We start from the raw sequence: 27,129 nt of genomic DNA, 5'->3' as shown, positions 1-27,129 counted from the left end.
TAATCTTAAATACATGATTAATAGGGATCCATTTAGTATCCAAAAGACACGTCTCTTTTTGGTGAATGGAGCCATGTGAGCTGGATCATCAAAAAGAGCCAGACTGCCCATCCCTACTACTACCTACAGTACATTAAAATGGAGTCAGCCTGTTTTAACTGCTGATCGCCTCCCATGGGCTGTTCCCACAACACATTAACTGTTTCATGCCTATAAGGATACAAGGGAACAGTACATACAGTCGGTCACTAGATGGCCACATCACTATATTACACTCAAATACACACTATACCAACAATGACATCTTCTGCAGGCCACAGAACACCCTCCTACATAAATCCCGAAGGAAAAGCAGAAACCCCACAGCTCCTTCCGGTGTATGGCGGCCTTTATAGAGTATTCTATCTCAGCTGCAAATGAAAGTGAATGGGAGCTGAGCTGTTATATGTATGCCGAGGATGTTTATAAAGATCAGTTAGTTTGGGGGAAGCGTGAACCACAAAAATAGTAGGGTGTGCTCCCTGCATAATAAGGAATCATAGCAAAAAGGGGGAAAAATTAACTATTTCTGGACAGCCATATTCCAAAATGTAATATTTTTATTTAGTGATGCAAAAAAACAGATAAACACAAATTAAAACCAATGTGCCACAATAAGAACAGTTTGAGCTCAAATAATGAGACAACAGTAAATATCCAAGGAGAATCACCAGGAACTGTTCGTAAAACATGATCGGCAAATGCAAACAATACAAGAAAAAATATACATACACAATATCACGAGTAGTACCAGTAATAAGAAAAATATGAAAAAATACATTGGATAAATACCACTCCAGGGGAGGGGATAAGGGTCTTCCTCAGGGGTGGACTTTACACGCTGCGATATTCGTGACTGATATCGCTAGCGTGGGTACCCGCCCCCATCGGTTGTGCGACATGGGCGAATTGCTGCCCGTGGCGCACAACATCGCCCAGACCCGTCACACTACTTACCTGATAAAGCGATGTCGCTGTGACCGGCGAACCGCCTCCTTTCTAAGGGGGCGGTTCGTTCAGCGTCACAGCGACATCACAGCAGCGTCACTGAACCGCTGCCCAATAAAAGCGGAAGGGCGGAGATGAGCAGGACGAACATCCCGCTCACCTCCTTCCTTCCGCATTGCGGGTGGACGCAGGTAAGGTGATGTTCCTGTGGTGTCACACGGAGTGATGTGTGCTGCCGCAGGAACAACGAACTACATCGTTACTGCAGCCGCAACGATATTCGATAATGGAATGTCACCGATGAGCGATTTTGCACGTTTTTGCGACAATGCAAAATCGCTCATAGGTGTCACACGCAACGGCATCGTTAAAGCGACCGGATGTGCGTCACAAATTCCGTGACCCCAACGAGATCGCTTGAGCGATGTCGCAGCGTGTAAAGCAGCCTTTAAGCACTACATGGGCTGGTGGATTTGATTAAAGTGGTTTTCTAAGATTACAATATTGATGACCGATCTATAGGCGTTTCATACCTTGCACTCCCACAATCAGCTGTTAGTAAGTCCAGCAGGGAGCACACTGCACAGAGCAGAAAGCCCACAGCTCCATGCCCGGTATAGTGGCCATTCTTGAGTACTGCAGCTCGGCTGCCAATTAAAGTAAATAGGAGCTGAACTGCAGTAATATGTATGCTGAGGATGTTTATGGCCATGATTTGGTCACTTCATGTTACGGGGGACCGGCAGATTAGGACCAGGGGGTATATATCCCAATCGCCAGTCGGGGCCCACCATGCTCCAGATGGTAATGGAGCTGCTAGCACCCTGTGGGTTAGGCAGAGACTATAGAGCTGGATGGCTCTGAGATGATCCAGGGAACCGGTCACGTGTGTAGTGACACGTCAGACCAGACGACAACCCAGTTAGCGTTTCGGTGGAATTGGCGCAACCCTGACCACGTGTGCAGGGAACACGTCAGGCTGGATGGTGACCAGGTAGCATTGACCGAGAAGACCACTGCGACAGCGCCCTGTCGGCCACGTGTGTCAGACAAGACAGGCCGAGCGGTCCTTCGATTAGCGTTTCTGGTCACTACGCGAATGGCCACGTGTGTAGAGGACACGTCAGGCCAAGGGATCACACCAGTAGCGTTGACTGGGAAGCCAAGGAGGATAATAGGTTCACATACCCAATGCTGGGGTCTCACAACTAAACAACTAAAACTACTGCCATGTGTCTTCCATATTACAGCTACGGGCTGCCATTAACTCTTTATTACCCCGATTGCCACCGCACTAGGGCAAATCGGGAAGAGCCGGGTACAGTCCCAGAACTGTTGCATCTATTGTATGCGGCAATTCTGGGCGGCTGCTGACTGATATTGTTAGGCTGGGGGTCTCCCCATAACGTGGAGCTCCCCATCCTGAGAATACCAGCCTTCAGCCGTATGGCTTTATCTGGCTGGTTTTAAAATTGGGGGGACCGCACGCCGGTTTTATAATTATTTAATTATTTATTTCACTGCACAATATAGACACGCCCACCGGCTGCTGTGATTGGGTGCAGTGAGACACCTGTCACTCAGCATGGGGGCGTGTCTGACTGCAACCAATCATAGGCGCCAGTGGGCGGGGAAAGCAGGGAATACGAGATTGGATAATGAGCGGCCAGCTTTTTCAAAATAGTAAAAGCCACCGGAGGAGTGTGAACGCCGTGCAGCGCCTCGCCGAGGATCAGGGATTGGTGAGTATGAGAGAGGGCTGCTCAATTCAGTCACTCAGGAGATTAGCGGTCACCGGTGAGTCCTTCACGGGTGACCGCTAATCAGTAGGCGACACAGACAGAGCCGCGGTATGACAATGAAGTCGGGTGAAGTTCATCCGACTTCATTCTGATCGTGCGGCTCTGTCTGTGTCTGCTGTCATCTGCCATTCATCTCTGCTACATGGCTGTCTGTGGCTGCTGTTAGCGGCCATGTAGCAGAGCTGAATGGCAAATGACATAGTAAAAACGGATCCCTACGCATTACACACGCTTGGCAAGTCAATAAATAAAAAAAAAAAAAAAAAAGGGTGCACAATGCATACGTCACAGAACACATGATCTGAAAGATCGCACACAAAATTGATCAATTTAACATAGACTACTAACGCACGTGTGACAGCAAATGAACGACCTACGTCAAATTCCCTCTTTTTTATATATGCATCAATATATATATATATATAAATATACACACATATACACACACATATGCATATACTGAGTATATGCATATATGTGTGTACATGTATATGTATATATATATATATTGATGCATATATAAAAAAGAGGGAATTTGACATTATATCTGTCAGTATCCCTGGTCTATACGAATCATATTGTGAGTGGCATGTGTGTGAATCACCATACATTTTCTAAGTCCCCTCACCTGAGCATAGCAGCACTAATTTGTTTGCAGTGAAGGGACATCCAGGGCTAGTCTACGTTGAGTGGGGGCACCACGGCGTCCACATCAGGGTGTCAACCTCCACGGTCAGGAAGGGGGAGACTAGGGAATGAGCCCAGGGACCCACTCCTGAATAACAATCCATGCACCAAAATTTTTTTTAAAAAAACTTGCACCTTTATTTATGAAAATATTAAAAAAGTTTATACATTTTATAAGGGGCTCTTATGGTTTATACTGAATAAGGAGACTACCAGTAGACCAAGCCTGCACGGGGAAACAGGTCCCCAGAGCAGGAACCCATTTTCTTGGCCTGCCAAACCTGCTGGTGAGGGCACTGTATGTGCCTCACCAACCTACACAGAGTCCGCAGCATCAGCAGCAACGAGGGGGCCCATAAGGAGGATTTAGCCTGGAGCCATCGTTACCTTGGTCCACGCTGCCAGCAAACGGGCCAGAAAGGGGAGAATGGCAGTTGCGACTTCCCTGGGTGATCCCCGCAATACTACAAGTAAGGTGTCACCCCAAACAAGAATGGCTAGGAAGGCGAGTCAGCAGTCACCCCTACATCAGCCGAAGGGATACCTGGTTCCAACTAGTTTATCATAGCATCAGCTGGGTTGACTCACAGCTACCATCTGAATGTGAGTAAAGACCCTGAAAGACATTGCTGCTTGTGTGTGAGTTCTTCTGCGACCTGTGGTACTACACACTTACACTGGGCCCTGGGGCCAGCCTCACTCTCGGGAGGCCACAACAACTGACTGCATCTACCATCAGCCCAAGGCATTCCCTAAATTGCAGTGGCCGTCACCCCCTGACCGCAATTACCGAGAGTGGTGTCACGATTCCCATAGAAGATAACCTGACCTACCTGTGGCCAGAAGAATCCCAGCACGTGGAGTCCCTGAAGACCCTGAGGCGACCTGAAGGTAATGTGGGGCTCCACACATACTGTATACAGTTTAAAGTACATTGAACAATGCAGTTCTCAAAAAGCAATTGTCTGTAACCTGAGCCGTCCTGGCTGTTGTAAACTACAATTTACATTGTACTGTAACCTGGCAGTCTGCACAAAGTTGTAGATTCACAATGGCTAATAAATCATATATTTAAAGAGGTTAACTCCTGCTTTTCTTAAGGTGGCTTTACACACTGCAACATCGCAAACGACATCGCTGTAACGTCACCGGTTTTGTGACGTAATAGCGACCTCCCCAGCGACATTGCAGTGTGTGAAACACATCAGCGACCTGGCCCCTGCTGTGAAGTTGCTGATCGCTACAAATCGTTCAGGACCATTCTTTGGTCCTTTGTTTCCCGCTGTGCAGCATGATCGCTAGAAAGTCTCAGTGTGTAAAGGGGACTTTACAGCGACTTCGTTAGCGACTTCCCTTTCAAAAAGCTGCTTTACAACGTCCCCAATGACTAGCTAGGTTGTTCTGTAGGTCCGGATCGCTGTTGCGTCGTTGGTCAGGTCTGCCTGTTTGACAGCTCACCAGAGACTTTGTAGCGATCCCGGCCAGGTTGGGATCGCTGGTGGGATCGCTAGAAAGTCTCTGTGTAAAGGGGCCTTTAAGACCCAATCACACACAACGACTTACCAGCGATCCCGAAAACGATGCAACCTGATAGGGATCGCAGGTAAGTCGCTGGGAGGTCGCAGGTGAGATTTCACACAGTCAGATCTTACCAGTGATGCAGGAACAATACAGGTTGCAGTAGTGACCTGTATAACGATCTCAGCAGTCACTGTAACCCTGTCACACAGTGTCAAACACAGCGATGTGTCCTACCCAGCAGGACATCGACTTTGAAGAAAATGGCCTGGACCATTCTGCAACGACTAGAGATCTCACAGCAGGGGCCTGATCGCTGGTAGGTGTCACACATAACAAGATCGCTAACGGGATCGCTACTGCGTCACGGAAACCGTTGACTCAGCTGCGATCTCGTTATGTTTGACGGTACCTTTAGGATAGGCTATCAATTTGTAAGGCTCCTTTCACACTGCGTTTTGACTTAAAGTACCATCAAACATAACGAGATCGCTAGCGAGATCGCAGCTGAGTCACGGTTTCTGTGACGCAGTAACGATCTTGTTATGTGACACCTACCAGCGATCAGGCCCCTGCTGTGAGATCTCTAGTCGTTGCAGAATGGTCCAGGCCATTTTCTTCAAAGGCGATGTCCTGCTGGGCAGGACACATCGCTGTGTTTGACACTGTGTGACAGGGTCACAGTGACTGCTGAGATCGTGATACAAGTCGCTACTGCGACCTGTATTGTTCCTGCATCGCTGGTAAGATCTGACTGTGTGACATCTCACCTGCGACCTCCCAGCGACTTACCTGTGATCCCTATCAGGTTGCATCGTTTTCGTGATCGCTGTTAAGTCGTTGTGTGTGACTGGGCCTTTATGTTCACAGGTCTCGTCAGGGCATCCGTCCGAACTGCCCCTCCCCCACCTCGCAAAGCGTGTTTCGGACGCATGTGCTGACAGGGCCATTATTTGTAATGGAGCACACCACGTTAGCGTGTGCTCTGTAACATTTTCGTGCATATACGTTTTCTGCAGGCGGACACCCAAACGTAGTAGACTACGTTCAGGTGTCCGCCTGCAGAAAACGAATATGTGCAAAAATGGTACAAAACAGAGCACACGCTAACGTAGCGTGCTCCATTACAGTTAATGGCCCTGTCAGCGCATGCGTCTGAAACACGCTTTGCGGGATGGGGGAGGGTTGGTTCTGACAGATGACCCGACGGGACCTGTGAACGTAAGTCAAAACGCAGTGGAAAGGAGCCTTATTGGAGGGTTGTGACACTTGACACACCGCCAACCAACTGTCACCGGCGTCAGGTGGACGTTTTCTAATACTGACAGAACAGATCAGCTCTGTCAAAACTATATTGGCCATGGTACATCACATCATATCATTTGAATATGGAGTGGATCTGCAGTACCCCACCACTGCCACTATAGGAATAAAGGCGCTGTTGTCTTCCAGCTGCATCTGTGAACTTCCAACTGCCGCTGGCACTGCTAACAGTTGATCAATGTTGGTGCTGCCGGGTGTCGAACATTGTGAACAGTAGTTTTAAAAATCATTATGGATATCTTAAAGATATTATCCACTACTTTTACATTGATGGCCTATCCTTAGGATAGGTCACCAATGTCTGATTGGCCGGAGTATGACATCCCGCACCCCCACCGATCAGCTGTTGTTGGTGCCATCGACAGACGGAAATGCTCATTTCCGGAGCTGCCCATTCAACTGATAGAGTCTGGGTACTGCACATCTGCTTCCCATTCAAATCAATAGGAGGCAGATGTGCAGTACTTGGCCATGGCCGCTATCAGAAGACGGGGCAGTTCCGTCCGGAACTGAGCATTTCCAGCACTGATAACAGCTGATTGGTGGGGGTGCCGAGTGACTGACCCTGGCCAACTAAACATTATGACCTATCCTAAGGATAGGCCATCAATGTAAAAGTAGTGGATAACTTCTTTAAGAATACGTCTATTAGTACAATGTCACTCACGGACTAGGGGATGTCCAGCGCACAGCGAAACAGACAACAGACTTCACCACAACAAAGAAGGGGTATACCACAACAAACAAGGGGGACACTTTACAATAGTGGACCCTGGTGCTAGGAAAAAAAATGATGGGACACCTCCTGCACTTACCTGAGGTTGTACCCTACTCTCCTAGCCAGTCCCTATACAGGTTCTGCACCTGTCGCAGAGCAGGACACCTGAAGCCCTGAGAGACCCTGAAATAACCTTGGCTAGTGAGCTGGTAGTTGAAGATTGCTAGTTCCACCACTACACTAGTACAACACGAGGGGAAGGTATGACAGACAGGGGAAACAACAACGGATACAGCCCAACTTCACAGCTGCAGTCAGACACCAGGACTGCAGCCTACCCTGCTTCACACAACAAGGGCTCAGCAGCTCCTTCCACCTTAAGACCCAGCTTCATAATGAATCAGAATAACCCACGCCCTCTACTGAGAGATTTGACCGTATATAGGGGAAAGAATTGTCACCACCTGGAAGCACCTAGCACCTAAGGCCAGGAATCAGAAGCTGTTGGAAAGAAAAACTGACAGTAACCCTTTCAGCACCAAAGGAAATGGAAATATGGTTAAACTGAGAGTCTGACCCAGATCCTGTCACAAGTTTCTAAATGCAGACAAAAGGCTGTGACATACAATCATCTCAAATTAATTCTATAACTTGTTAAAGCTTTTTTTGGTGCTGGTGGTGGCAGCAGGCAGCTGACCCATCTTCTGATTGTGGCCGAGGCTGAGTACTGTACATTCTAAAAGTCAAAACTGACCCTTTAACAAGCCTTTTCATATGACTTAGGACTAAGGCAGGCTTTGCACGTTGCGACATCGCAAGCCAATGCTGTGATGTCGCACGCGATAGTCCTCGCCCCGTCGCAGGTACGATATCGTGTGATAGCTTGCGTAGCAATAATTATCGCTACGCCAGCTTCACATGCACTCACCTGCCCTGCGACCGTCACTCTGGCCAGCGATCCGCCTCCTTCCTAAGGGGGCGGGTCGTGCGGCGTCATAGCGACGTCACACGGCAGGCGGCCAATAGCGGCGGAGGGGCGGAGATGAGCAGGATGTAAACATCCCGCCCACCTCCGTCCTTCCGCATAGCCACCGGCGGCAGGTAAGGAGATGTTCCTCGCTCCTGCGGCTTCACACAGAGCGATGTGTGCTGCCGCAGGAATGAAGAACAACATCGTACCTGTCGCGGCACCGGCATTATGGAAATGTCGGTGAATGCAACGATGATACGATAACGACGTTTTTCGCTCGTTAATCGTATCATCTAGCATTTACACAATACGATGTCGAAAGTGATGCCGGATGTGCGTCACTTTCGATTTGACCCCACCGACCTCGCACGTGCGATGTCGCAACGTGCAAAGCCGCCCTTATGCCAGATCAAAACATAGTGTTTCAGGCAGATTGCCCCTCATCAGTGCAAAGCATTATATCTGATCTGACTGTATGAGAAGCTACAGTGGGGCCTAAGGGGAAAACTTTTCTCTTTGCGGAGACAGACAAACCAACTTGGCTGCCAGTGAGGAGTCTTACAGCTGCAATGCTTCTCTGGGAAATATTCAAATGGTCTCTTCAGGGAGGAAGGAGACGAACTCTAGTTCCACCTATTGGAAGTAGCAATTCTAAAAGTCAAAAGTGACCCTTTAATGAGCCTTTTCATATGACGTAGGACTTATCCCAGATCAAAGCCTCAATTTGCAGACATGGTGTTTCAGGGTGATTGCCCCCTCATCAGTGCAAAGCATGAGATCTGATCTGGCTGTATGAGAAGCTATAGTGGGGTCTAAGGGGAAAACTTTTTCCCTTGCAGAGACTAACAAAACCATCTGGCTGCCAGGAGATGACTTATAGCTGCAATACTCCTCTGGGAAATATTCAAATTGTCTATTCAGGGAGGAAGGTGATGAACGCTAGTGCCACCTATTGGAAATAGCAATCCTAAAAGTCAAAAGTGACCATTTAACAAGCCTTTTGATATGACTTAAGATTTATGCCAGATTAGAACCTCAATTTGCAGACAGTGTTTCGGGGTGATTGCCCCTCATCAGTGCAAAGTATGAGATCTGATCTGGCTGTAATTGGAAGTATCAATCCTAAAAGTCAAAAGTGACCCTTTAACGAGCCTTTTCATGGGACTTAGGATTTATGCCAGATCAGAAACTCAATTTGCAGACAAGGTGTTTCGGGGTGATTTCCCCTCATCAGTGCAAAGCATGAGATCTGATCTGGCTATATGAGAAGCTATAGTGGGGTCTAAGGGGAAAACCTTTCTCCTTGTGTAGACTGACAAACCAATCTGCCGGCCAGTGAGGAGTCTTATAGTTGCTATGCTTCTCTGGGAAATATTCAAATTGTCTCTTCAGGAAGGAAGGAGATGAACGCTAGTGCCACCTATTGGAAGTAGCAATCCTAAAAGTCAAAAGTGACCCTTTAACAAGCATTTTCATATGATTTAGGATTTATGCCATATAAGAACCTCAACTTGCAGACATGGTGTTTCAGGGTGATTGCCCCTCACCAGTGCAAAGCATGAGATCTGATCTGGCTGTATAAGAAGCTATAGTGGGGTCTAAGGGGAAAACTTTTATCCTTGCGGAGACTGACAAACCAATCTGCCTGCCAGGGAGGAAGGAGACAAACTCTAGTGCCACCTATTGGATGTAGCAATCCTAAAAGTCAAAAGTGACCCTTTAACAAGCCTTTTCATATGATTTAGGATTTATGCCATATAAGAACCTCAACTTGCAGACATGGTGTTTCAGGGTGATTGCCCCTCACCAGTGCAAAGCATGAGATCTGATCTGGCTGTATAAGAAGCTATAGTGGGGTCTAAGGGGAAAACTTTTATCCTTGTGGAGACTGAGTGACAAACCAATCTGCCTGCCAGGGAGGAAGGAGACGAACTCTAGCGCCACCTATTGGAAGTAGCAATCCTAAAAGTCAAAAGTGACTCTTTTTTAATAAGCCTTTTCATATGATTTAGGATTTATGCCAGATCAGAACCTCAATTTGCAGACACGGTGTTTCGGGGTGATTGCCCCTCATCAGTAGTATGAGATCTGATCTGGCTGTAATTGGAAGTATCAATCCTAAAAGTTAAGTGACCCTTTAACAAGCCTTTTTATATGACTTAGGATTTATGCCAGATAAGAACCTCAAGATTCTCAACTTTCAGACACAGTGTTTCAGGGTGATTGCCTCTCGTCAGTGCAAAGCATGAGATCTGATCTGGCTGTATAAGAAGCTATAGTGGGGTCTAAGGGGAAAACTTTTCTCCTTGCGGAGACTGACAAACCAATCTGCCTGCCAGTGAGGAGTCTTATAGTTGCAATGCTCCTCTGGAAAATATTCAAGTTGTTGTTTCAGGGAGGAAGGAGACGAAATCTAGTGCCCCCTAGGGTGATTGCCCCTCGTCAGTGGAAAGCATGAGGTCTGATCTGGCTGTATAAGAAGCTATAGTGGGGTCTAAGGGGAAAACTTTTATCCTTGCGGAGACTGACAAACCAATCTGCCTGCCAGGGAGGAAGGAGACAAACTCTAGTGCCACCTATTGGATGTAGCAATCCTAAAAGTCAAAAGTGACCCTTTAACAAGCCTTTTCATATGATTTAGGATTTATGCCATATAAGAACCTCAACTTGCAGACATGGTGTTTCAGGGTGATTGCCCCTCACCAGTGCAAAGCATGAGATCTGATCTGGCTGTATAAGAAGCTATAGTGGGGTCTAAGGGGAAAACTTTTATCCTTGTGGAGACTGAGTGACAAACCAATCTGCCTGCCAGGGAGGAAGGAGACGAACTCTAGCGCCACCTATTGGAAGTAGCAATCCTAAAAGTCAAAAGTGACTCTTTTTTAATAAGCCTTTTCATATGATTTAGGATTTATGCCAGATCAGAACCTCAATTTGCAGACACGGTGTTTCGGGGTGATTGCCCCTCATCAGTAGTATGAGATCTGATCTGGCTGTAATTGGAAGTATCAATCCTAAAAGTTAAGTGACCCTTTAACAAGCCTTTTTATATGACTTAGGATTTATGCCAGATAAGAACCTCAAGATTCTCAACTTTCAGACACAGTGTTTCAGGGTGATTGCCTCTCGTCAGTGCAAAGCATGAGATCTGATCTGGCTGTATAAGAAGCTAGAGTGGGGTCTAAGGGGAAAACTTTTCTCCTTGCGGAGACTGACAAACCAATCTGCCTGCCAGTGAGGAGTCTTATAGTTGCAATGCTCCTCTGGAAAATATTCAAGTTGTTGTTTCAGGGAGGAAGGAGACGAAATCTAGTGCCCCCTAGGGTGATTGCCCCTCGTCAGTGCAAATCATGAGATCTGATCTGGCTGTGATTGGAAGTATCAACCTAAAAGTCAAAAGTGACCCTTTAACAAGCCTTTTCATATGATTTAGGTTTCATGCCAGATCAGAACCTCAATTTGCTATGTTTTGGCGTGATTGCCCCTCGTCAGTGCAAAGTATGAGATCTGATCTGGCTTAGGTATTCACCAACACTAATGCAGCAGAAAAATTATTATTATTTATTATTATAGCGCCATTTATTCCATGGCGCTTTACAAGTGAAAGAGGGTATACGTACAACAATCTGTGGTAAATTAACCAAACGTGGCAGATATAAAAAACAATTCATTATTGCTATAGATTATCTCCATTGTATTACTACGAGGTTAATCCATGTGCAGATCCTTTGTGAAAAATGTAGCAGAAATCAATCTCAACTTTCTGCCACGGATTCTAACCCACATCAAAGGAGACAAGTGTGAACATAGCCTAAATGCCCTTCAAAATATTCCTTATGTCTTTGGGAAGCTGTAATCATGGACGTGCACAGGTATAAAGCACAAAGAAGAAGTGAACGAGGATCTGACTTCAGCCTATGAACTGCATAAGAAAAAAAAGGAAACTTGGAGGGGGTGGGGATGAGAAACAAGGCGGAGAGCGGGGAATGGGAGGCTTTGTGCTGATGACTGTAAAGTTTGAGCTGAGGTTTCTTCTTGTAGTTGCTTTTGTTGTAGGAGCTGCATGTGTGTCTATGGAGCAAGCTTCCCATGGGATCAGTGTGAATGAATCCAGAGCTCAGCAGCCTCTGCCCATGATCTGCTGCGCACAGTGTCCGTCCCCTGCCTGCATCATGCTGCCCAGACGCATGTAACATGGATTAGGAGCACAGGAGGAGCACAACACAAGGAGCTGGACTTGGAAGAAGTCTTCGCCTGGCTGCATTGTACAGTCCCTGCACTCTCCACCTAACACAGGGGATCACTTGTATTTTATCCATTGAGAGTATTGTATGGATGTGGACATGACCATGACACAGGGAGAGCGGTGCCAGGGCTGTGCCATGCCAGGGATGCAGAGGAAGAGCAGGACCCGCAGGAAAAGGAAAGAGCTGCTGCTGGGGCAGATGTGCTTCATGGGCTGCCTCATGCTGCTGGCTTCTGCTGTGTCCCACTGGGCAGATATACTGGGTGAGTGCCCCCTCTGTATAGTGTTAACTTGGACACCTGGGTGCAAACTGAGCGGTCATGGCTGTTTGATATCAGACCATTAACCTCATCGATGCCACTTGGGATTCAAAGATGTTTGCATTTTTTCCCCCTCTCAGTTATATATGGAAGTGTGAAGTGGTGGAGGGCACTGGCACTGTGTCATGGTGTCATGCTTGGCTGGGAACTGGTGTGTATGATGAGGCAGCATGGTACCCACTCCTCATCTGCTGCCCAGCATTCTCTAGCTTGCCAACAAACATATGGCAACTGCTGTAAGGAGGGGTGCTGAGTAAATAATGATAGACTGATGCTTATATTGGGGTGCTGGGATCTGTGGTGATGATGATGATGAGGATGATGATGATTAATGGTATTTCCACCATTAATCATTACTATTAGTAGTAATAATAGTATAATACTATTATGAATGGATGGTAATAAATGATAGACTTGTGCTTACATTGGGGTGCTTGGATCTGGGATCGATGATGATGATAGTGGTGATGATGATGATTATTAATGGTATTTCAACCATTATATTTATTGTTACTATTATTATTAGTAGTAGTATAATACTGTTATGGGTAGATGGTAATAAGTGATAGACTTATGCATATATTGGGGTACTTGGATCTAGGATCTATGATGATGATGATAGTGATGATGATGATTATTAATAGTATTTCTCCCATTATATTTATCATTACTATTATTATTATTATTGTTAGTAATAGTAGTATGATACTGTTATGGATAGATAGTAGTAAATAATAGAATTATGCTTATATTTGGGTGCTTGAATCTAGGATCTATGATGATGATAGTGGTGATGAATGGTATTTCTACCTTTATATTTATCATTACTATTATAGTAATAATAGTATAATACTGTTATGGATAGATGGTAATAAGTGATAGATTTATGGGGTGCTTGGATCTATGATGATGATGATGGTGATACTGGTGATGATGATTATTATTATTAATGGTATTTCTACCAGTATATTTGTCACTAGTATTATTATTTATAGCAGTAATAGTAGTATAATACTAATATTGATGGATAGATATTTCTAAATAGATGTTAATAAATATTTACCATTAAATTGTCATTGCAGAACTATGCAACTTAGTTTCTAAAACAAACCACAAGCATGTAAATTGCCATTGAGTTATTGCTGTATGTGGTAAAACCACTGAGCTGGTGGTTTCACTCCAGATCTCCCCCACATTTAACCATTTCATGACTGCAGTTGATAACAGGTCAATGATTATATAGTCTAATCAGACTACCTGAGAGATGAACTTCTTCTGTGGCTCATCATCACCATTCATAATGACTGAACACATTGATACCTATGTGCACCGTTCATTCAATGCACTTAGAAGAGCGGAAATTCTCAATTTGTTAAAACTACGCCTGGATGTAAATTTTGGTTACAATTGATAAATGAGTATTTTTTGATCGGCGCATAAATGACAATAAAATCATCCTGACTAGGCACATGGTTTCATTCATGCTGGAGAATCTCCTGAGGATCCAGCCTTAAGGTGTTGAGCTTTCCTACAATAAACATGGCTGTAGTATTTTTTTCTGCTTCCAATGATTTTATATCGTGGTCATTTTTATATTATAGTCATTCTTTTGCAATACACACAAGATTGTTGGTTATAAGTGACTTAGTGACAAAATGTAGAATTGGTGGAGGAAGGTTGAACTAGATGGACCTAGGTCTTTTTTTCAACCTATGTAACAATGTAATAATGTTGCCATAATATTGTAAATTTGTAAACTTGCAGCTGCCATGTTCAGACCTCTTTAGATACTATGGGATATGACAATGGAAGGTGCTTACTGAGAAACCCAGCTCTGCTTTGTCTGTAAACTGGGCACTGCTACATGCAGAAAACTCAGCTCTACTATATCTAGCAAACCAATTTGTGGTCAGATATCTCAATTTATGCACCTAAAATGTATCCTCTTTGCTTGGTACTTGCTGACATGAAGGTCTAGGGAGAATTGAGGCTAGGCATGGAGTGACTGGGGTGAACAGGTGAACTGCACCAAGGAAAGTGATCCTGTTCTTGCTGGAAGCAGCTGTCTTCTTGGTGGTCTGAGAACGTCATAGTAAAAATCTTTAGATTACTAGTAAAAGCTTTGTCATCTTCAGGCTGACGCTTGATGGAACCAAAGGCAGGTGTCCATGAGCAGCAAGTCAAATGTATATGCTAATAAATGTGAGATGTTGAGTTTGCAGACATAGATGACCCCAGAGAAGGTCACCTCTGGCCTTCCAGCTGCTATGATGTCCACCGCTCCTATGAATCATACAAGTGTCGGCCGGACAGCTGAATAAACCACAGGTTGCCAGTTGCTGACCTATATAAAACATTCATCGAGCTTGGAATAAAATTGTATAAAAACAACTATACAAGGATTATCCAGAACATAAGTGCGGAATCACATAAAGCTGCTACAAAATATCATGCCGTCCCCTCGACTGTCATTATAAAGTGCAGAGTGGTCCACAGTGGTGACTGCACACACTGGCCGTCAGTGACAGGGAGCACTAAGAATAGACATGGAGGAACTGACCTATTTTTCTCTTCTTATGTTGTGGGAAGATCTTTTTTTTTTTTTTTACAGACATTTACAGTAGATATTGAAGAATATGTGCTCGGTGAATAGAATTGTTCCAATAAGATAGTTGTCACATTGTCTTCCGTGACACTATAACAATTGACCTTGATGGTGAAGTTGTATGAACATGGAGTGTGCGTGCGTGAGGTTTATTTTCTTGTTCTTTGCCCACAGTGAGATAAGATAGTGTATAAACGGCTGAAAAATATTAAGACTTCTCACTAGATGACAACTTAGGAACGTTGGATGATATTGTTACATTTTATGCTTTTGTTGATCAAACTTGTAAAATGTCTCAAGGGACGGCCTGTAGAGGATAATCCTTTTGATATGACGTCTTATAGCATATGGACGTCATCGGGGGATCTCCTTCCATTAGTTGTTTGGCAGACCTGGTCCGTCTAGAATTACGGCATGTAATACTGAACACCGGTATAAACTACATAAAAAGTTAAGATTGTAAATACAATGCTTATGTTGCACTGAGATACAGTGAAGGAGTTTGTATGTTCTCCCTGTGTTTGCTTGGGTTTCCTCCGGGTTCTCCGCTTTCCTTCCACACTCCAAAGACATCTTGATAGGGATTTTAGATTGTGCTCCCCAATGGGGACAGTGATGATCACGTCTGTAAAGAAAGTATAATAAATACAAATAAATTGTTACTTCACGTGTCTAAGCACCGAGGGTGGCCTGAAATCTGCAGATATGGGCTACATGCAGATTTTTCCACAGATTTCAATACAGGTCTCATAAAACCATATCATTGTATTGTACTTACATCTGCTAGTAATCCTTGTAGCTTTGTGGCATGGATTTTAAATCCTCAGTATATCAATTTATGCTGCAGATTTTCACAGTGGATTACAACTTTTGCTATGCACAGGGTTAAATCCAAGGCAAACCCCTGACTGAATCTACATGTGGGGATTTCGCATGGATTTCACGGCAATATTCTGTGCAACAGATTGTTTTCAACTGCAATTTACAGTCTGCGTATGTGGAAGTGACTTAGGGGTATGTTCACATGGGGCAGCTACTCGGCAGATGTTCTGTGAGTGAATTGTATCACAATAGCCACAAAGTTCACCAAATCTCATCTGCACATTTGGAAATGCATCTCCAATATCAATGATAAATATGCAGAATTTTCAACCGAAGCCGAAGATTTAACACAAAGATTTCATCCTTTGGAATGTACAGGTTGAAATCCGCAATAAAATCCATGACAGATCCGCTTGTACCACATGCAGAATTTTCTACATATTTGTGTCGCAGATCCATTGTGTTCACTTTTCTCCGGTATGGATGTACTCCAAAAGTTGAGCTGTACTTGTAAGACCAATTCAAACATGCAGTTTTTGAGAGGCTAAAGGAAGGAGAAGTAGCATATTTTTCGTTTTATAAGACGCATCGGATTATAAGACGCACCCCAAATTTAGAGGAGAAAAAAAGGTAAAAAAATATATGGGGGTCCGTTTTATAATCCCGGTGGTGTCTTACCAGGGAGGACGGGCGACAGCAATGATGGAGCGGGGTCACAGGACTCAGAGCGGTGCAGAGGGGTGCTCAGATACTCACTGTAGGTGGCGGTGCTGTCCTGGGGCATCGGGCGCTACTCTGTGCTGGGGCAGTGAGCACTGCTCTCTGCTGGTGCTGGCTGCGGGCAGTGAGGCACAAGCCATTCTTAAGATGTTAGTGGTGCGGTCTTCAAAGATAATGCGTCCGGAGTCGGCGCATGTGCAGATTGAGTTATCAGCTCAATGACAAGCAGAGATCTCATCTGCACACGCGCCTACTCCAGGTGCCATTTTCCTTAAGTCCAGTGCTGGGACATCAATGGGCCAGATACGGCGCGTATACAGATGAGAACTTGAGCCGAGAGCTCCAACTGCGCACGCGCCGACTCAGGGTGCCATTATTTGAACACCTCACCACCAACATCTTCAGATTGGCCTGTGCCTCACTTCCCACCACACAGAGCAGAGCCTCACAAAGCAGCGTCGCCCACCGCAGTGCCGCTCAGAGCAGCACCCACAGCCCCGGCACAGAGCAGCACCCTCAGCACAGCACACAGCATTGCCCCTGCCTCCTGTGACCCCTCTTCACCACCCCCTGGTAAGCTACCTTCAGATTTTAAGACACTCCTTTCATTTCCTCCCAAATTTTTGGGAGGAAAAGTGCATCTTATAATCCAAATAATATGGTATACAGGAAATATTGCTATTTCTTTTTGTCATATCCTCTGTTTGATCAACAACTGTGTGTTTTAATTTTCAGTTTCTACCTGCAATTATCTCTAAAAGATTAAAAGGTGTTTTACACGCTGCGACATCGCTAGCTATAGCTAGCGATGTCGTGCGCGATAGCACCCGTCCCCGTTGTACGTGCGATATGTGCTGATCGCTGCCGTAGCAAACATTATCGCTATGACAGCGTCACACACACAAACCTTGTCAGCGACGTCGCTGTGACTGCCGAACAATCCCTCCTTCAAGGGGGAGGTGCGTTTGGCGTCATAGCGGCGTCACTAAGCGGCCGGCCAATAAAAGCGGAGGGGCGGAAATGAGCGGCCGGAACATGCCGCCCACCTCCTTCCTTCCTCATTGCTGGCTGGACGGAGGTCAGGAGATGTTCGTCGCTCCTGCGGTGTCACACATAGTGATGTGTTTTCCCGCAGGAACGAGGAACAACATCGCTACTTACCTGCCAATAATTTTTTGTAATTAAACGACCTCTTCAAAACAAACGATTTTTGTCCTTTTTGCAATTGTTTTAGGTTGCTCCAGCCTGTCACACGCTGCGACATCGCTAACGACGCCGGATGTGCGTCACAACCACCGTGACCCCGACGATATATCGTTAGCGATGTCACAGCATGTAAAGCACCCTTTAGACTAAGGCCCCATTCAGACAGCCTTTTTCACATGTTCTTTGTTTTTCATTGATAGAAGATGTAACCATTATAATTTGAAGAGCTGCTCACGTCTGTGTTATTTTTGTGGACCGCGTGTCCGTAGGAAAATCACGGAGAAATGTCCGTTTCTGAATAATGGATCAAAATAACCTATATATGTCAGTAAGTCTGTGAAAATCGCAGAAAGCAAACAGATGGCAAACACTGGATATCCATGTGCTGTCTGTGATTAACACTGAAATTAGGAGAAGCTTTGCAATTTAGTAATTTTTATATATAGGAAAGTCATTGATGAAACTGATGATAAAAACTGAAACACTGATGAAAATTGGTCCATTTTTTGTGCACCAGATAAAATCACTGACAACTGTATGAGGTGGAAGGGAGAAATTTAGACTGTCCGATTATCCAGGGCAACAATTCCTAGGAATGATCGTTGCCCAATACTCATCCTTTCTGAACAAGCTGCCAATCACACAACAAATGAGAAATACACTCATCCAATGAGGAAAATTATTTTTAGCGCTGCTATAAATAGAACGTGCTGCTCAAAAAATGATACTGAATGTGCACAGAATGATCATATCAGCAGCTGTTCTGTGTGCATGGCCTAAGTGATCACCAAATGGCTTCTTTGTATCTGATCAGCAATCGTTAAACATCAGATTTCAGCTAATGTACACGCACCCTAAAGGCCACTTTACACACAGCGACACTGCTAACGATGTCGCTGGGAAAGCACCGCCCCCGTCAGTTGTGCATCACAGGTAAATCACTGCCCATGGCGCACAACATCGTTAGTCCCCGTCACACATACTTACCTGTCTAGCAACGTCGCTGTGGCCGGCAAACCGCCTCCTTTCTAAGGGGAAGGTTCGTGCGGCGTCACAGCGGCGTCACTAAGTGGCCGCCCAATAGAAGCGGATGGGTGGAGATGAGCGGCCGGAACATCCCGCCCACCTCCTTCCTTCCTCATTGCCGGCAGCCGCAGGTACGATGTTGTTCCTCGTTCCTGCAGTGTCACACATAGCGATGTGTGCTGCCGCAGGAACGATGAACAACCTGCGTCCTGCAACAGCAACGACAATCGGGATTAGAACGACCAGTCAACGATCAACAATATGGTGAGTAATTTTGGTTGTTAGCGGTCGTTCGTGCGTTTCACATGCAACGACGTCGCTAACGAGGTCGGATGTGTGTCACGAATTCCGTGACCCCAACGACATCTCGTTAGCAATGTCGTTGCGTGTAAAGCCCCCTTAAGACTGTGGCTAAACAGCTACATGGGTTGCATGACTCCAATTCTACAGCAAGCTGCATAACCAAAAACATTTTTTTGCAAGTTGGCTATTGCGATACTTATTTAAAGCTGTGATTTTGCTGTTAAAAAAAATTACACAAAATTTTCGAGGGTTTTGCAATAGATGCTCTATTCTGGAGTTTCTCAATAAAAATTACTTCACAACCCAGCATCAACACAGTTTTATGAGAGATCTGTTCTTCTAAATAATATTTTCAATTTCTATGAGGAGGTTAGTTCCAGCTGGCCAAGGTAAGGCTGTGGATATTCTCTATCTGGACTTTTCAAAGGTATTAAATACGGTAAACAGAAGAAGAATGATCCCGCTGAGTGCAAACGGTGATTTATTTGTGCAAATCAAACAGTGCACAGAAGACGTTAACGCGTTTTTGGCTTGACGCCCTTAATCATAACGTGATGATTAAGGGCGTCAAGCCAGAAACGCGTTAACGTCTGATTATGCACGAATAAATCACCGTTTGCACTCAGCTGGATCATTCTTCTGTTTATTGCTTCGCGGCCAGGGCAGGGCCGGTGTCCGAGACTGAGGAACGGTGAGGTTAGGTGGCAGTGAGCTGGATTATCTGTATTAAATACAGTACCACATAAAAAGTTGTTACATAGAATGAGAACAATGGGGTTAGGGAAAAATATGTGTCACTGGGTTCAACAACTGGCTCACTGATAGAAAGCAAAATGGGATTATTAATGGTCCACATTCTGCTTGGGTCACAGTTATTAGTGGGCAAGAAGTAAGTATTGGGCCCTCTTCTTTTACGCTATTTATTAATTACCTTGGTGGGGGTATACAAAGTAGAATTTCCATATTTTCAGATATTAAGCACTGCAAGGTACTCAACACAGTGGAGGATAATTTAATATTACAGAGAGTTTCAGTGAAGCTGGTGGTTTAAGCTAAGAAATGCAAATTAAGGTTAAATGTAGATAAATGTAACATTACTCACTTTGGTCCATAAAACAAAAAAGTAAGACACACAGCAAAGGCATCATTGAAAAAGGCTTGTGTATGTTGGTTGATAATAAGCTCAACTTTAGTGACCAGTACCAGGAAGGTGCTTCCAAGTAAAAAAAAAATCATTAAATACATTAAAAGAGGGATTGATGCTAATGACAAGAGCACAATTTTACCTCTATTCAAGTTACTAATCCATCCACATTTAGGGGTACTTTGCACACTACGACATCGCAGGTGCGATGTCGGTGGGGTCATGTCGAAAGTGACGCACTTCCTGCGTCGCTGTCGACATCATAGTGTATAAATCCTAGATGATACAATTAATGAGCGCAAAAGCATCGTAATCGTATCATGGGTGTAGCGTCGGCGAATTCCATAATTACGCTGACGCGACGGTCCGATGTTGTTACTCATTCCAGCGGCAGCACACATTGCTGTGTGTGAAGTCGCAGGAGTGAGGAACATCTCCTACCTGCGTCACCGCGGTTCCTGTCGGCTATGGGGAAGGAAGGAGGTGGGCGGGATGTTTACATCCCGCTCATCTCCGCCCCTTCGTTCCTATTGGCCGCCTGCCGTGTGACGTCGCAGTGACGCCGCACGGCCCGTCCCCTTAATAAGGAGGCTATTCGCCGAGCGACGTCGCACGGCAGGTGAGTGTATGTGAAGCAGCCGTAACGATAATATTCGCTACGGCAGCTATCACAATGATATCGCAGAAGCGACGGGGGTGGGGACTATCGCGCTCGGCATCGCAGCATTGGCTTGTGATGTCGTAGTGTGCAAAGTACCCCTTAGACTGCTATGTACAATTTGGAGCTTCAGTGCATAGGATGTACATAGCTAACCTTGAGTGAGCGCAGACCAGGATCAAAGATGGCAATTCTTTACTCTAAAGGCCACGTCTCACTAAGCAACATAGCTAGCAACATCACCACAGGCTATTTACTTCATGCAGCATTTGCTTGGACCTGTCCCGCCCACAGCCATGACTCAGTCATGGGTACGGGATTGAAATAGACCAGGTGAGTGCTGCTAAGAGCAGTTCTACTATTCATATGTGAGGCCGTATGGCACATTTATAAAAATATTTTAGTGTAGGACTGCCTCAAATGAGATTTGCCGTGACGTGGCGAGGTAGCTCAAGAGATTGCAATTTTTTGCCAAAGATCTCAAAAGTTTTATAAGTACAGTTTGGAATGTTTAGTGCTGAAGTGCACATTTAGTGCTGGCTTTTTGTTTTTTCTTCATAGCTAGCAACATCGCTGCTGAGGCACAACTTTTGTGACGTAGCAGCGATGTTGCTAGCGATGTTGCTGTGTGTGACATCCAGCAACAACCTGGCCCCTGCTGTGAGGTCGCTGGTTGTTGCTGAATGTCCTGGACCATTTTTTAGTTGTTGCTCTCCCGCTGTGAAGCACAGATCGCTGTGTGTGACAGCGATAGAGCAACAACTGAATGTGCAGTGAGCAGGAGCCGGCTTCTGCGGACGCTGGTAACCAATGTAAATATTGGGTAACCAAGAAGCCCTTTCCTTGGTTACCCGATATTTACCTTCGTTACCAGCGTCCGCCGCTCTCACGCTGCCAGTGTCGGCTCCTGCTCTGTGCACACCTAGCCAGACTACACATCGGGTAATTAACCCGATGTGTACTCTGGCTAGGAGTGCAGGGAGCCAGCGCTAAGCGGTGTGCGCTGGTAACCAAGATAAATATCAGGTTGGTTACCCGATATTTACCTTAGTTACCAAGCGCAGTATCGCTTCCACGTGTCGCTGCTGGCTGGGGGCTGGTCACTGGTTGCTGGTGAGATCTGCCTGTTTGACAGCTCACCAGCAACCCATGTAGCGATCCCTGCCAGGTCAGGTTGCTGGTGGGATCGCTGGAGCGTCGCTTAGTGTGACGGTACCTTTAGAGCAGAGAAATTATGGGACTCTGCATCTGATATTGCATTGATAGATTCATTAAAAAAAAAAGTTCAAAGAGGACTCAGAGGGGGGTGAGTGATGTCTGTTTTGTTTTTTTTAATTATTTATTTAAATAATTATATTAATAAAAAAAAAAAGCTGCATGCGTTTCCTCTTATTTTGATACACAAAGATAGGTGCATGGCTGGGAGAGGCAGCCTGTAGCTGTATGCTTTATCTGTGCTGGGTATTATAATATGAGGGAACCCTATGCAAATGTTTTATTTTCATATAATGATATTGACCCACAGACAGTTGCACTGCTTTCCCCGCCCACCGACCGTTCTGGCGCCTGTGATTGGTTGCAGTCAGATGCTGTAACACAGGCTGGGGGCACATCTGACTGCAACCACTCACAGATGTAAGGACGGCAAGTGAACAGGGAAAGCAGTGCATATGGATGAGCAATGATAAGCGGCCCAGGAAGTCAAGGAGAGGCCGCGGGAGCAGCACACAGCTGTTCCGAAGCCTTTGTAAGTATGAAGCACTTGCTTTATTCTTACTTTCTTTAATTTTCTATCTGGAATCCCGGGTCTGGCACCAGAGCACCTTTGAAACTGCACAGATCCAGACTTTTACAGTCCGGGTTTGCCCATCACTAGTAAGGAAGGCTAAAAGCGGAGGTGGTATATTGCTATGAGCTGGTGAGCTAGATGGAGCTTTTCAAATTGAAGAAATTTAAATCAACTCCCAAGCCTACTACCAGTTTTTGGAAGACACTTTCTTCAAGTAGTGGTGCGGGAAAAAGTCTCCATCTTTCAAGACTGCCATGATTTTTGTGCAGGACTGTGCTCCATTGCAAGCATCGAAGTCTCCACTGCCTGGCTGCCAGTAAAGCTCAGAAAAAATAATGACCTGGCCCTTTCCTAACCTTAACTAAACCCTACTGAGAACTTGTGGTCCTTCTCAGATGGGGCATTTATGGTGAAGGAAGTGTCTGACCAGTGTGTTCGAGGCTGTGGTGGTTGGTCTTGCTCAAAACGTTAATAGTCAAAACAGATAAGAAAGTGACAGACTCCATGGATGGAAGGAGTACAGCTGTTATTGAAAAGAAGTGCAGTGATATTGGTCACTGATTTTTTTTTTTTAAAATATCAGAAATGTATTTTTGTACCTTTTCGAGATGGGAAAATTTAAGTTTTTCATTTAATTGCTTAATAATTCTGCTCACTAATAGTTGCCTAATAATTCTGCACAAATAGATATTTTCCTTAGAAAGGCAAAACCTCACTTTTACTTTCTTAAATATTCAGGTTTCAGGTTTATTAATCTTTTAGATTGACCAACAGCACTGTAATTGTTCAATAATAGAATTAATCGTGAAAAATACAAATTGCCTGATAATTGGGCACACCGTGTATAATGGCTCACAGTTGGTCTATTTTTATGTTTGTGTCTTAATATTGTTTTTTGGATAGATTTGGCACCAAGAGGATATTAAACTGTGCCTTTTTATTTTTAAACTAGACAAAATAAGTTAATGCATGAAAAAAGAAATATATCATTTATTATTTGTGCAAAACCAAGGATTACATTTTATAACTCTAGTGTAAGATAGGGGAATTTAACATTGATGACCTATCCTTAAGATAAGACATCATTGTTTGATGAGGCGGGTTGCGACACCCGGCACCATCGCCGTTCGGCTGTTCTCAGGGCCTCCTCCGGCCGGGATCGCTCAATTGCAGGGCTGCACAGTTCTGTTGACAGAATAGTGGCTGCGGCCAGGTACTGCACTGTAAAGGGAACGGATATACAGTACCCAGCCATGGCCACTATACAGTTGACCAAGTTGTGCAGTGCAGCTGTCACGGGTGTGTCGTGTGATGTCCGGTAATAGAAAGTCACGACGTTTGGCTGCGCAAAATGCTCCCTGACTTTCTATTGTTCCTGCTGTCAGCATTCAGTGTACTAGGTATCTCCTCTGCTGGGTTTTCATCCTTTTCCCTTTAAGCCCCAGCAGAGTTCCTCTTCCCTTCAGCTGCTTATCGTCTGTTTGGTGCTGGTGATATTATTCAGTTCATTCAAGCTACTGGATGTAAGCAAATGACCTGCACTCATCTGTGGAATTGTTGCTGAAACTTTGCTGAACTTCTACCTCAGTCATCTGTGGATAAATAGTTCATGCACTTTTCCCCTGTGTGTCCTCCTTGTGTCTTCGCTAGTGCTTAGTGGGATTGATAAAGAGCTCATCCTCTTTATAAAGAGTTCCTTATTTAGGGCCCATCACTTGGGATACCTAGGGTCAGGTATCTGGCTCGGCACAAAGGTGAGGAACATATCTAGGGCGGTGAGGGACCCCAGGAAACGGCAGTAGGTTTGGTCAGGGATCACCATCTCCCCCTTGCCTAGACGCAGAGTTCCCCTTCCCTACCTTTTCACCATTCGCTTGGTACTCCTCCGTCTCTAGCGTGACAGCAGCTCTGCAACTGAGTTGTTCCGGCTGGCCGCGTCAACAGCACTAAGAACAGTTGATCGGCGATGGTGCCTAGTGTCGCCCCCCCACTAATCAGACATTAATAACTAGGGATGATCAAATACCTCAAATATTCGGCTTCGCGAATATCTGATGAATAGGTCGCCGCTATGCGAATATTCGATGCGCGATGTAAGTCTATGGGAAGCCCGAATAGTTACGAATAGTTGTTATTCGGGTTTCCCATAGACTTACATTGCGCATCGAATATTCGCAAATAGTCGAATAGCGGCGACCTATTCCGCAAATATTCGCGAAGCCGAATATTTGAGGTATTCGATCATCCTTATTAATAGCTTATCCAAAATATAGGTCATCAGTGATAAAGTCTCGGTTAACCCCTTTAACTTTATAGTAAGGGATACAATCAGGTAGTGATGCCTTTAATGATTAGGGTTTGCCTAAACTATTACCCATTTTTAAATTGCTAGTTTGGAGAAGTTTCTATTCTGTAAAAAAAAAAAAAAGCTACATCCAACCAAAGCTACAAGTACAAATCCAGTCTAATTGGTGTTAATAATACACTACTCAGAATGTGTGGCAACAGCAAAGCACAATACTGTATTACAAGTATTTGCAAAATTACCCAGAATATGTTGCAAGCCCATAGCATAATATTACAAGTATTTGTAAAGTGTGTCAACTTTTAATGCAAACTTTAAATAACAGGTAAAAGTGAACAAATACTTAGTTATCCTATAAAGACTGGGGGACACCGATGATTGCTGTTTCCTACATATCTCCGCCAGCGATAGTAAGCTCTTGTGGAATGCCGGATTCTATTTACAAAACACTGTCAGCTATTCTTCACGTCCTCCTGTCAGGTCGAAGGTGTGCACGCATTTTCGGAGCTACTACTTAAAACATGACTGTACAATAGTATAATTATATTGATCAAAATTGGTACGTCTGCCCTTTAATACAATGTTGCATAGTAATAACCTGCTAGACAGCCCGAATTATGGGATCAGGAGGAAGGAACGCATTCAGCACTTCTGCTCCAACTCTTAAGCAAACACTTAAAGCAACAAGTGACATCAGAATTTGGCTCAGACAGATCCAATATATTTAGAATATTTGTCATCCACATGCTGTTCTTTCTTGATTTTCTGCATAGATTATTTTTTGATTGATGTAATAACTATATTATTTGCCCGTGACCAGACTATATTCATTCTGCCAGTATTTCACAGGCTTGTCTAAACGTTGTTGAGCAAACTTTACACTCTTGAACATGCTTTTTGTTGAGTCTTGTGTGGTTAGCGTGTATACCGGCCATGGAGGTTGAGTGTACTACTTATTGTTTTCTTTGAAAAAATTGTACCTGCTGAGTCGACGTCTTTCTGCAGCTCTTTCCAGGTGGTCAGTGAATACTTCTCACTCCTCTGCTTGAAATATTGTTGTGAGCACCTGGTCGTGGCTGGTTTATGGTGAAATTATGTTCTTTTCATTTCTGGATTATGTCCCCAACAGTGCTCACTGGAGCCTTCAGTAGCTTAGAAATTCTTTTGGAACCAATTCCATCGATTTTGCAATAATAAGGTTCTGAAGGTTTTGACACAGCTCACTGGTTTTACCTATTATGAGATGTTTCTTGTGTGTCACCTTGGTAATGAGACATCTTTTTATAGGCCATCAATTGAACCAGCTGATATTATTTTTCAATAATGTCAAGATTGCTTTCTAAGCACTGATAGATTTCAGTGTCATGACTTTCCATGGCTTTTTGCACCTTTTTCTTTGTGTTCAATACTTTTTTTCCCCTGTATCAGTTCTCATTATCACACATAACTTAATTTATGGACATTTATGGTTTGATTTGTTTGTCTGTGTGGATTGGATGGGTTATTGGCAATATCTGGTGAGAAATTCATGAAAAATTGGTGATGTGTTCAATACTCATTTCACCTGCTGTATAATAGGCACAGTATTCATTTCTAATAGTATACTGTATATACAATCCAAGGAGTCTTATATTTCGGACCCTGTCCTGTACTATTACAGTTGGCTACTGTGTACTGCACTTCACCATTTTGAACATCTAGTAACTTTATGAAGTTTATGTTGATAACATTTTGGGGATGACAAAAATGTACTATTTATGATTATTATTATTTATTATTATAGCGCCATTTATTCCATGGCGCTTTACAAGTGAAAGAGGGTATACGTACAACAATCATTAACAGTACAAAACAGACTAGTATAGGAGGAGAGAGGACCCTGACCGCGAGGGCTCACAGTCTACAGGGAATGGGTGATGGTACAATAGGTGAGGACAGAGCTGGTTGCTCAGTGGTCTACTGGACTGAGGGCTATTGTAG

At 44.6% G+C, this 27,129-nt stretch overlaps 1 protein-coding gene across 1 annotated transcript in view; it reads left to right on the top strand.

Annotated features, from left to right (window-relative positions):
• The first annotated feature begins 12,016 nt into the window (after nucleotides 1–12,016).
• SLC24A3 (solute carrier family 24 member 3) overlaps nucleotides 12,017–27,129 on the top strand; it is a 628,867-nt gene continuing 613,754 nt past the window's right edge. Inside the window, exon 1 of the mRNA XM_075339395.1 lies at nucleotides 12,017–12,514. Coding sequence (XP_075195510.1) covers nucleotides 12,337–12,514 — 178 coding nt within the window. The 5' untranslated portion in view covers nucleotides 12,017–12,336. The remainder of the gene's footprint in view (nucleotides 12,515–27,129) is intronic.

This window comes from Anomaloglossus baeobatrachus, chromosome 3 (genome assembly GCF_048569485.1).
Source record: "Anomaloglossus baeobatrachus isolate aAnoBae1 chromosome 3, aAnoBae1.hap1, whole genome shotgun sequence".
Lineage (NCBI taxonomy): Eukaryota > Metazoa > Chordata > Amphibia > Anura > Aromobatidae > Anomaloglossus > Anomaloglossus baeobatrachus.
Note: the sequence above shows the minus strand (reverse complement) of the source record. Positions and strands in the feature narration are given on the sequence as shown.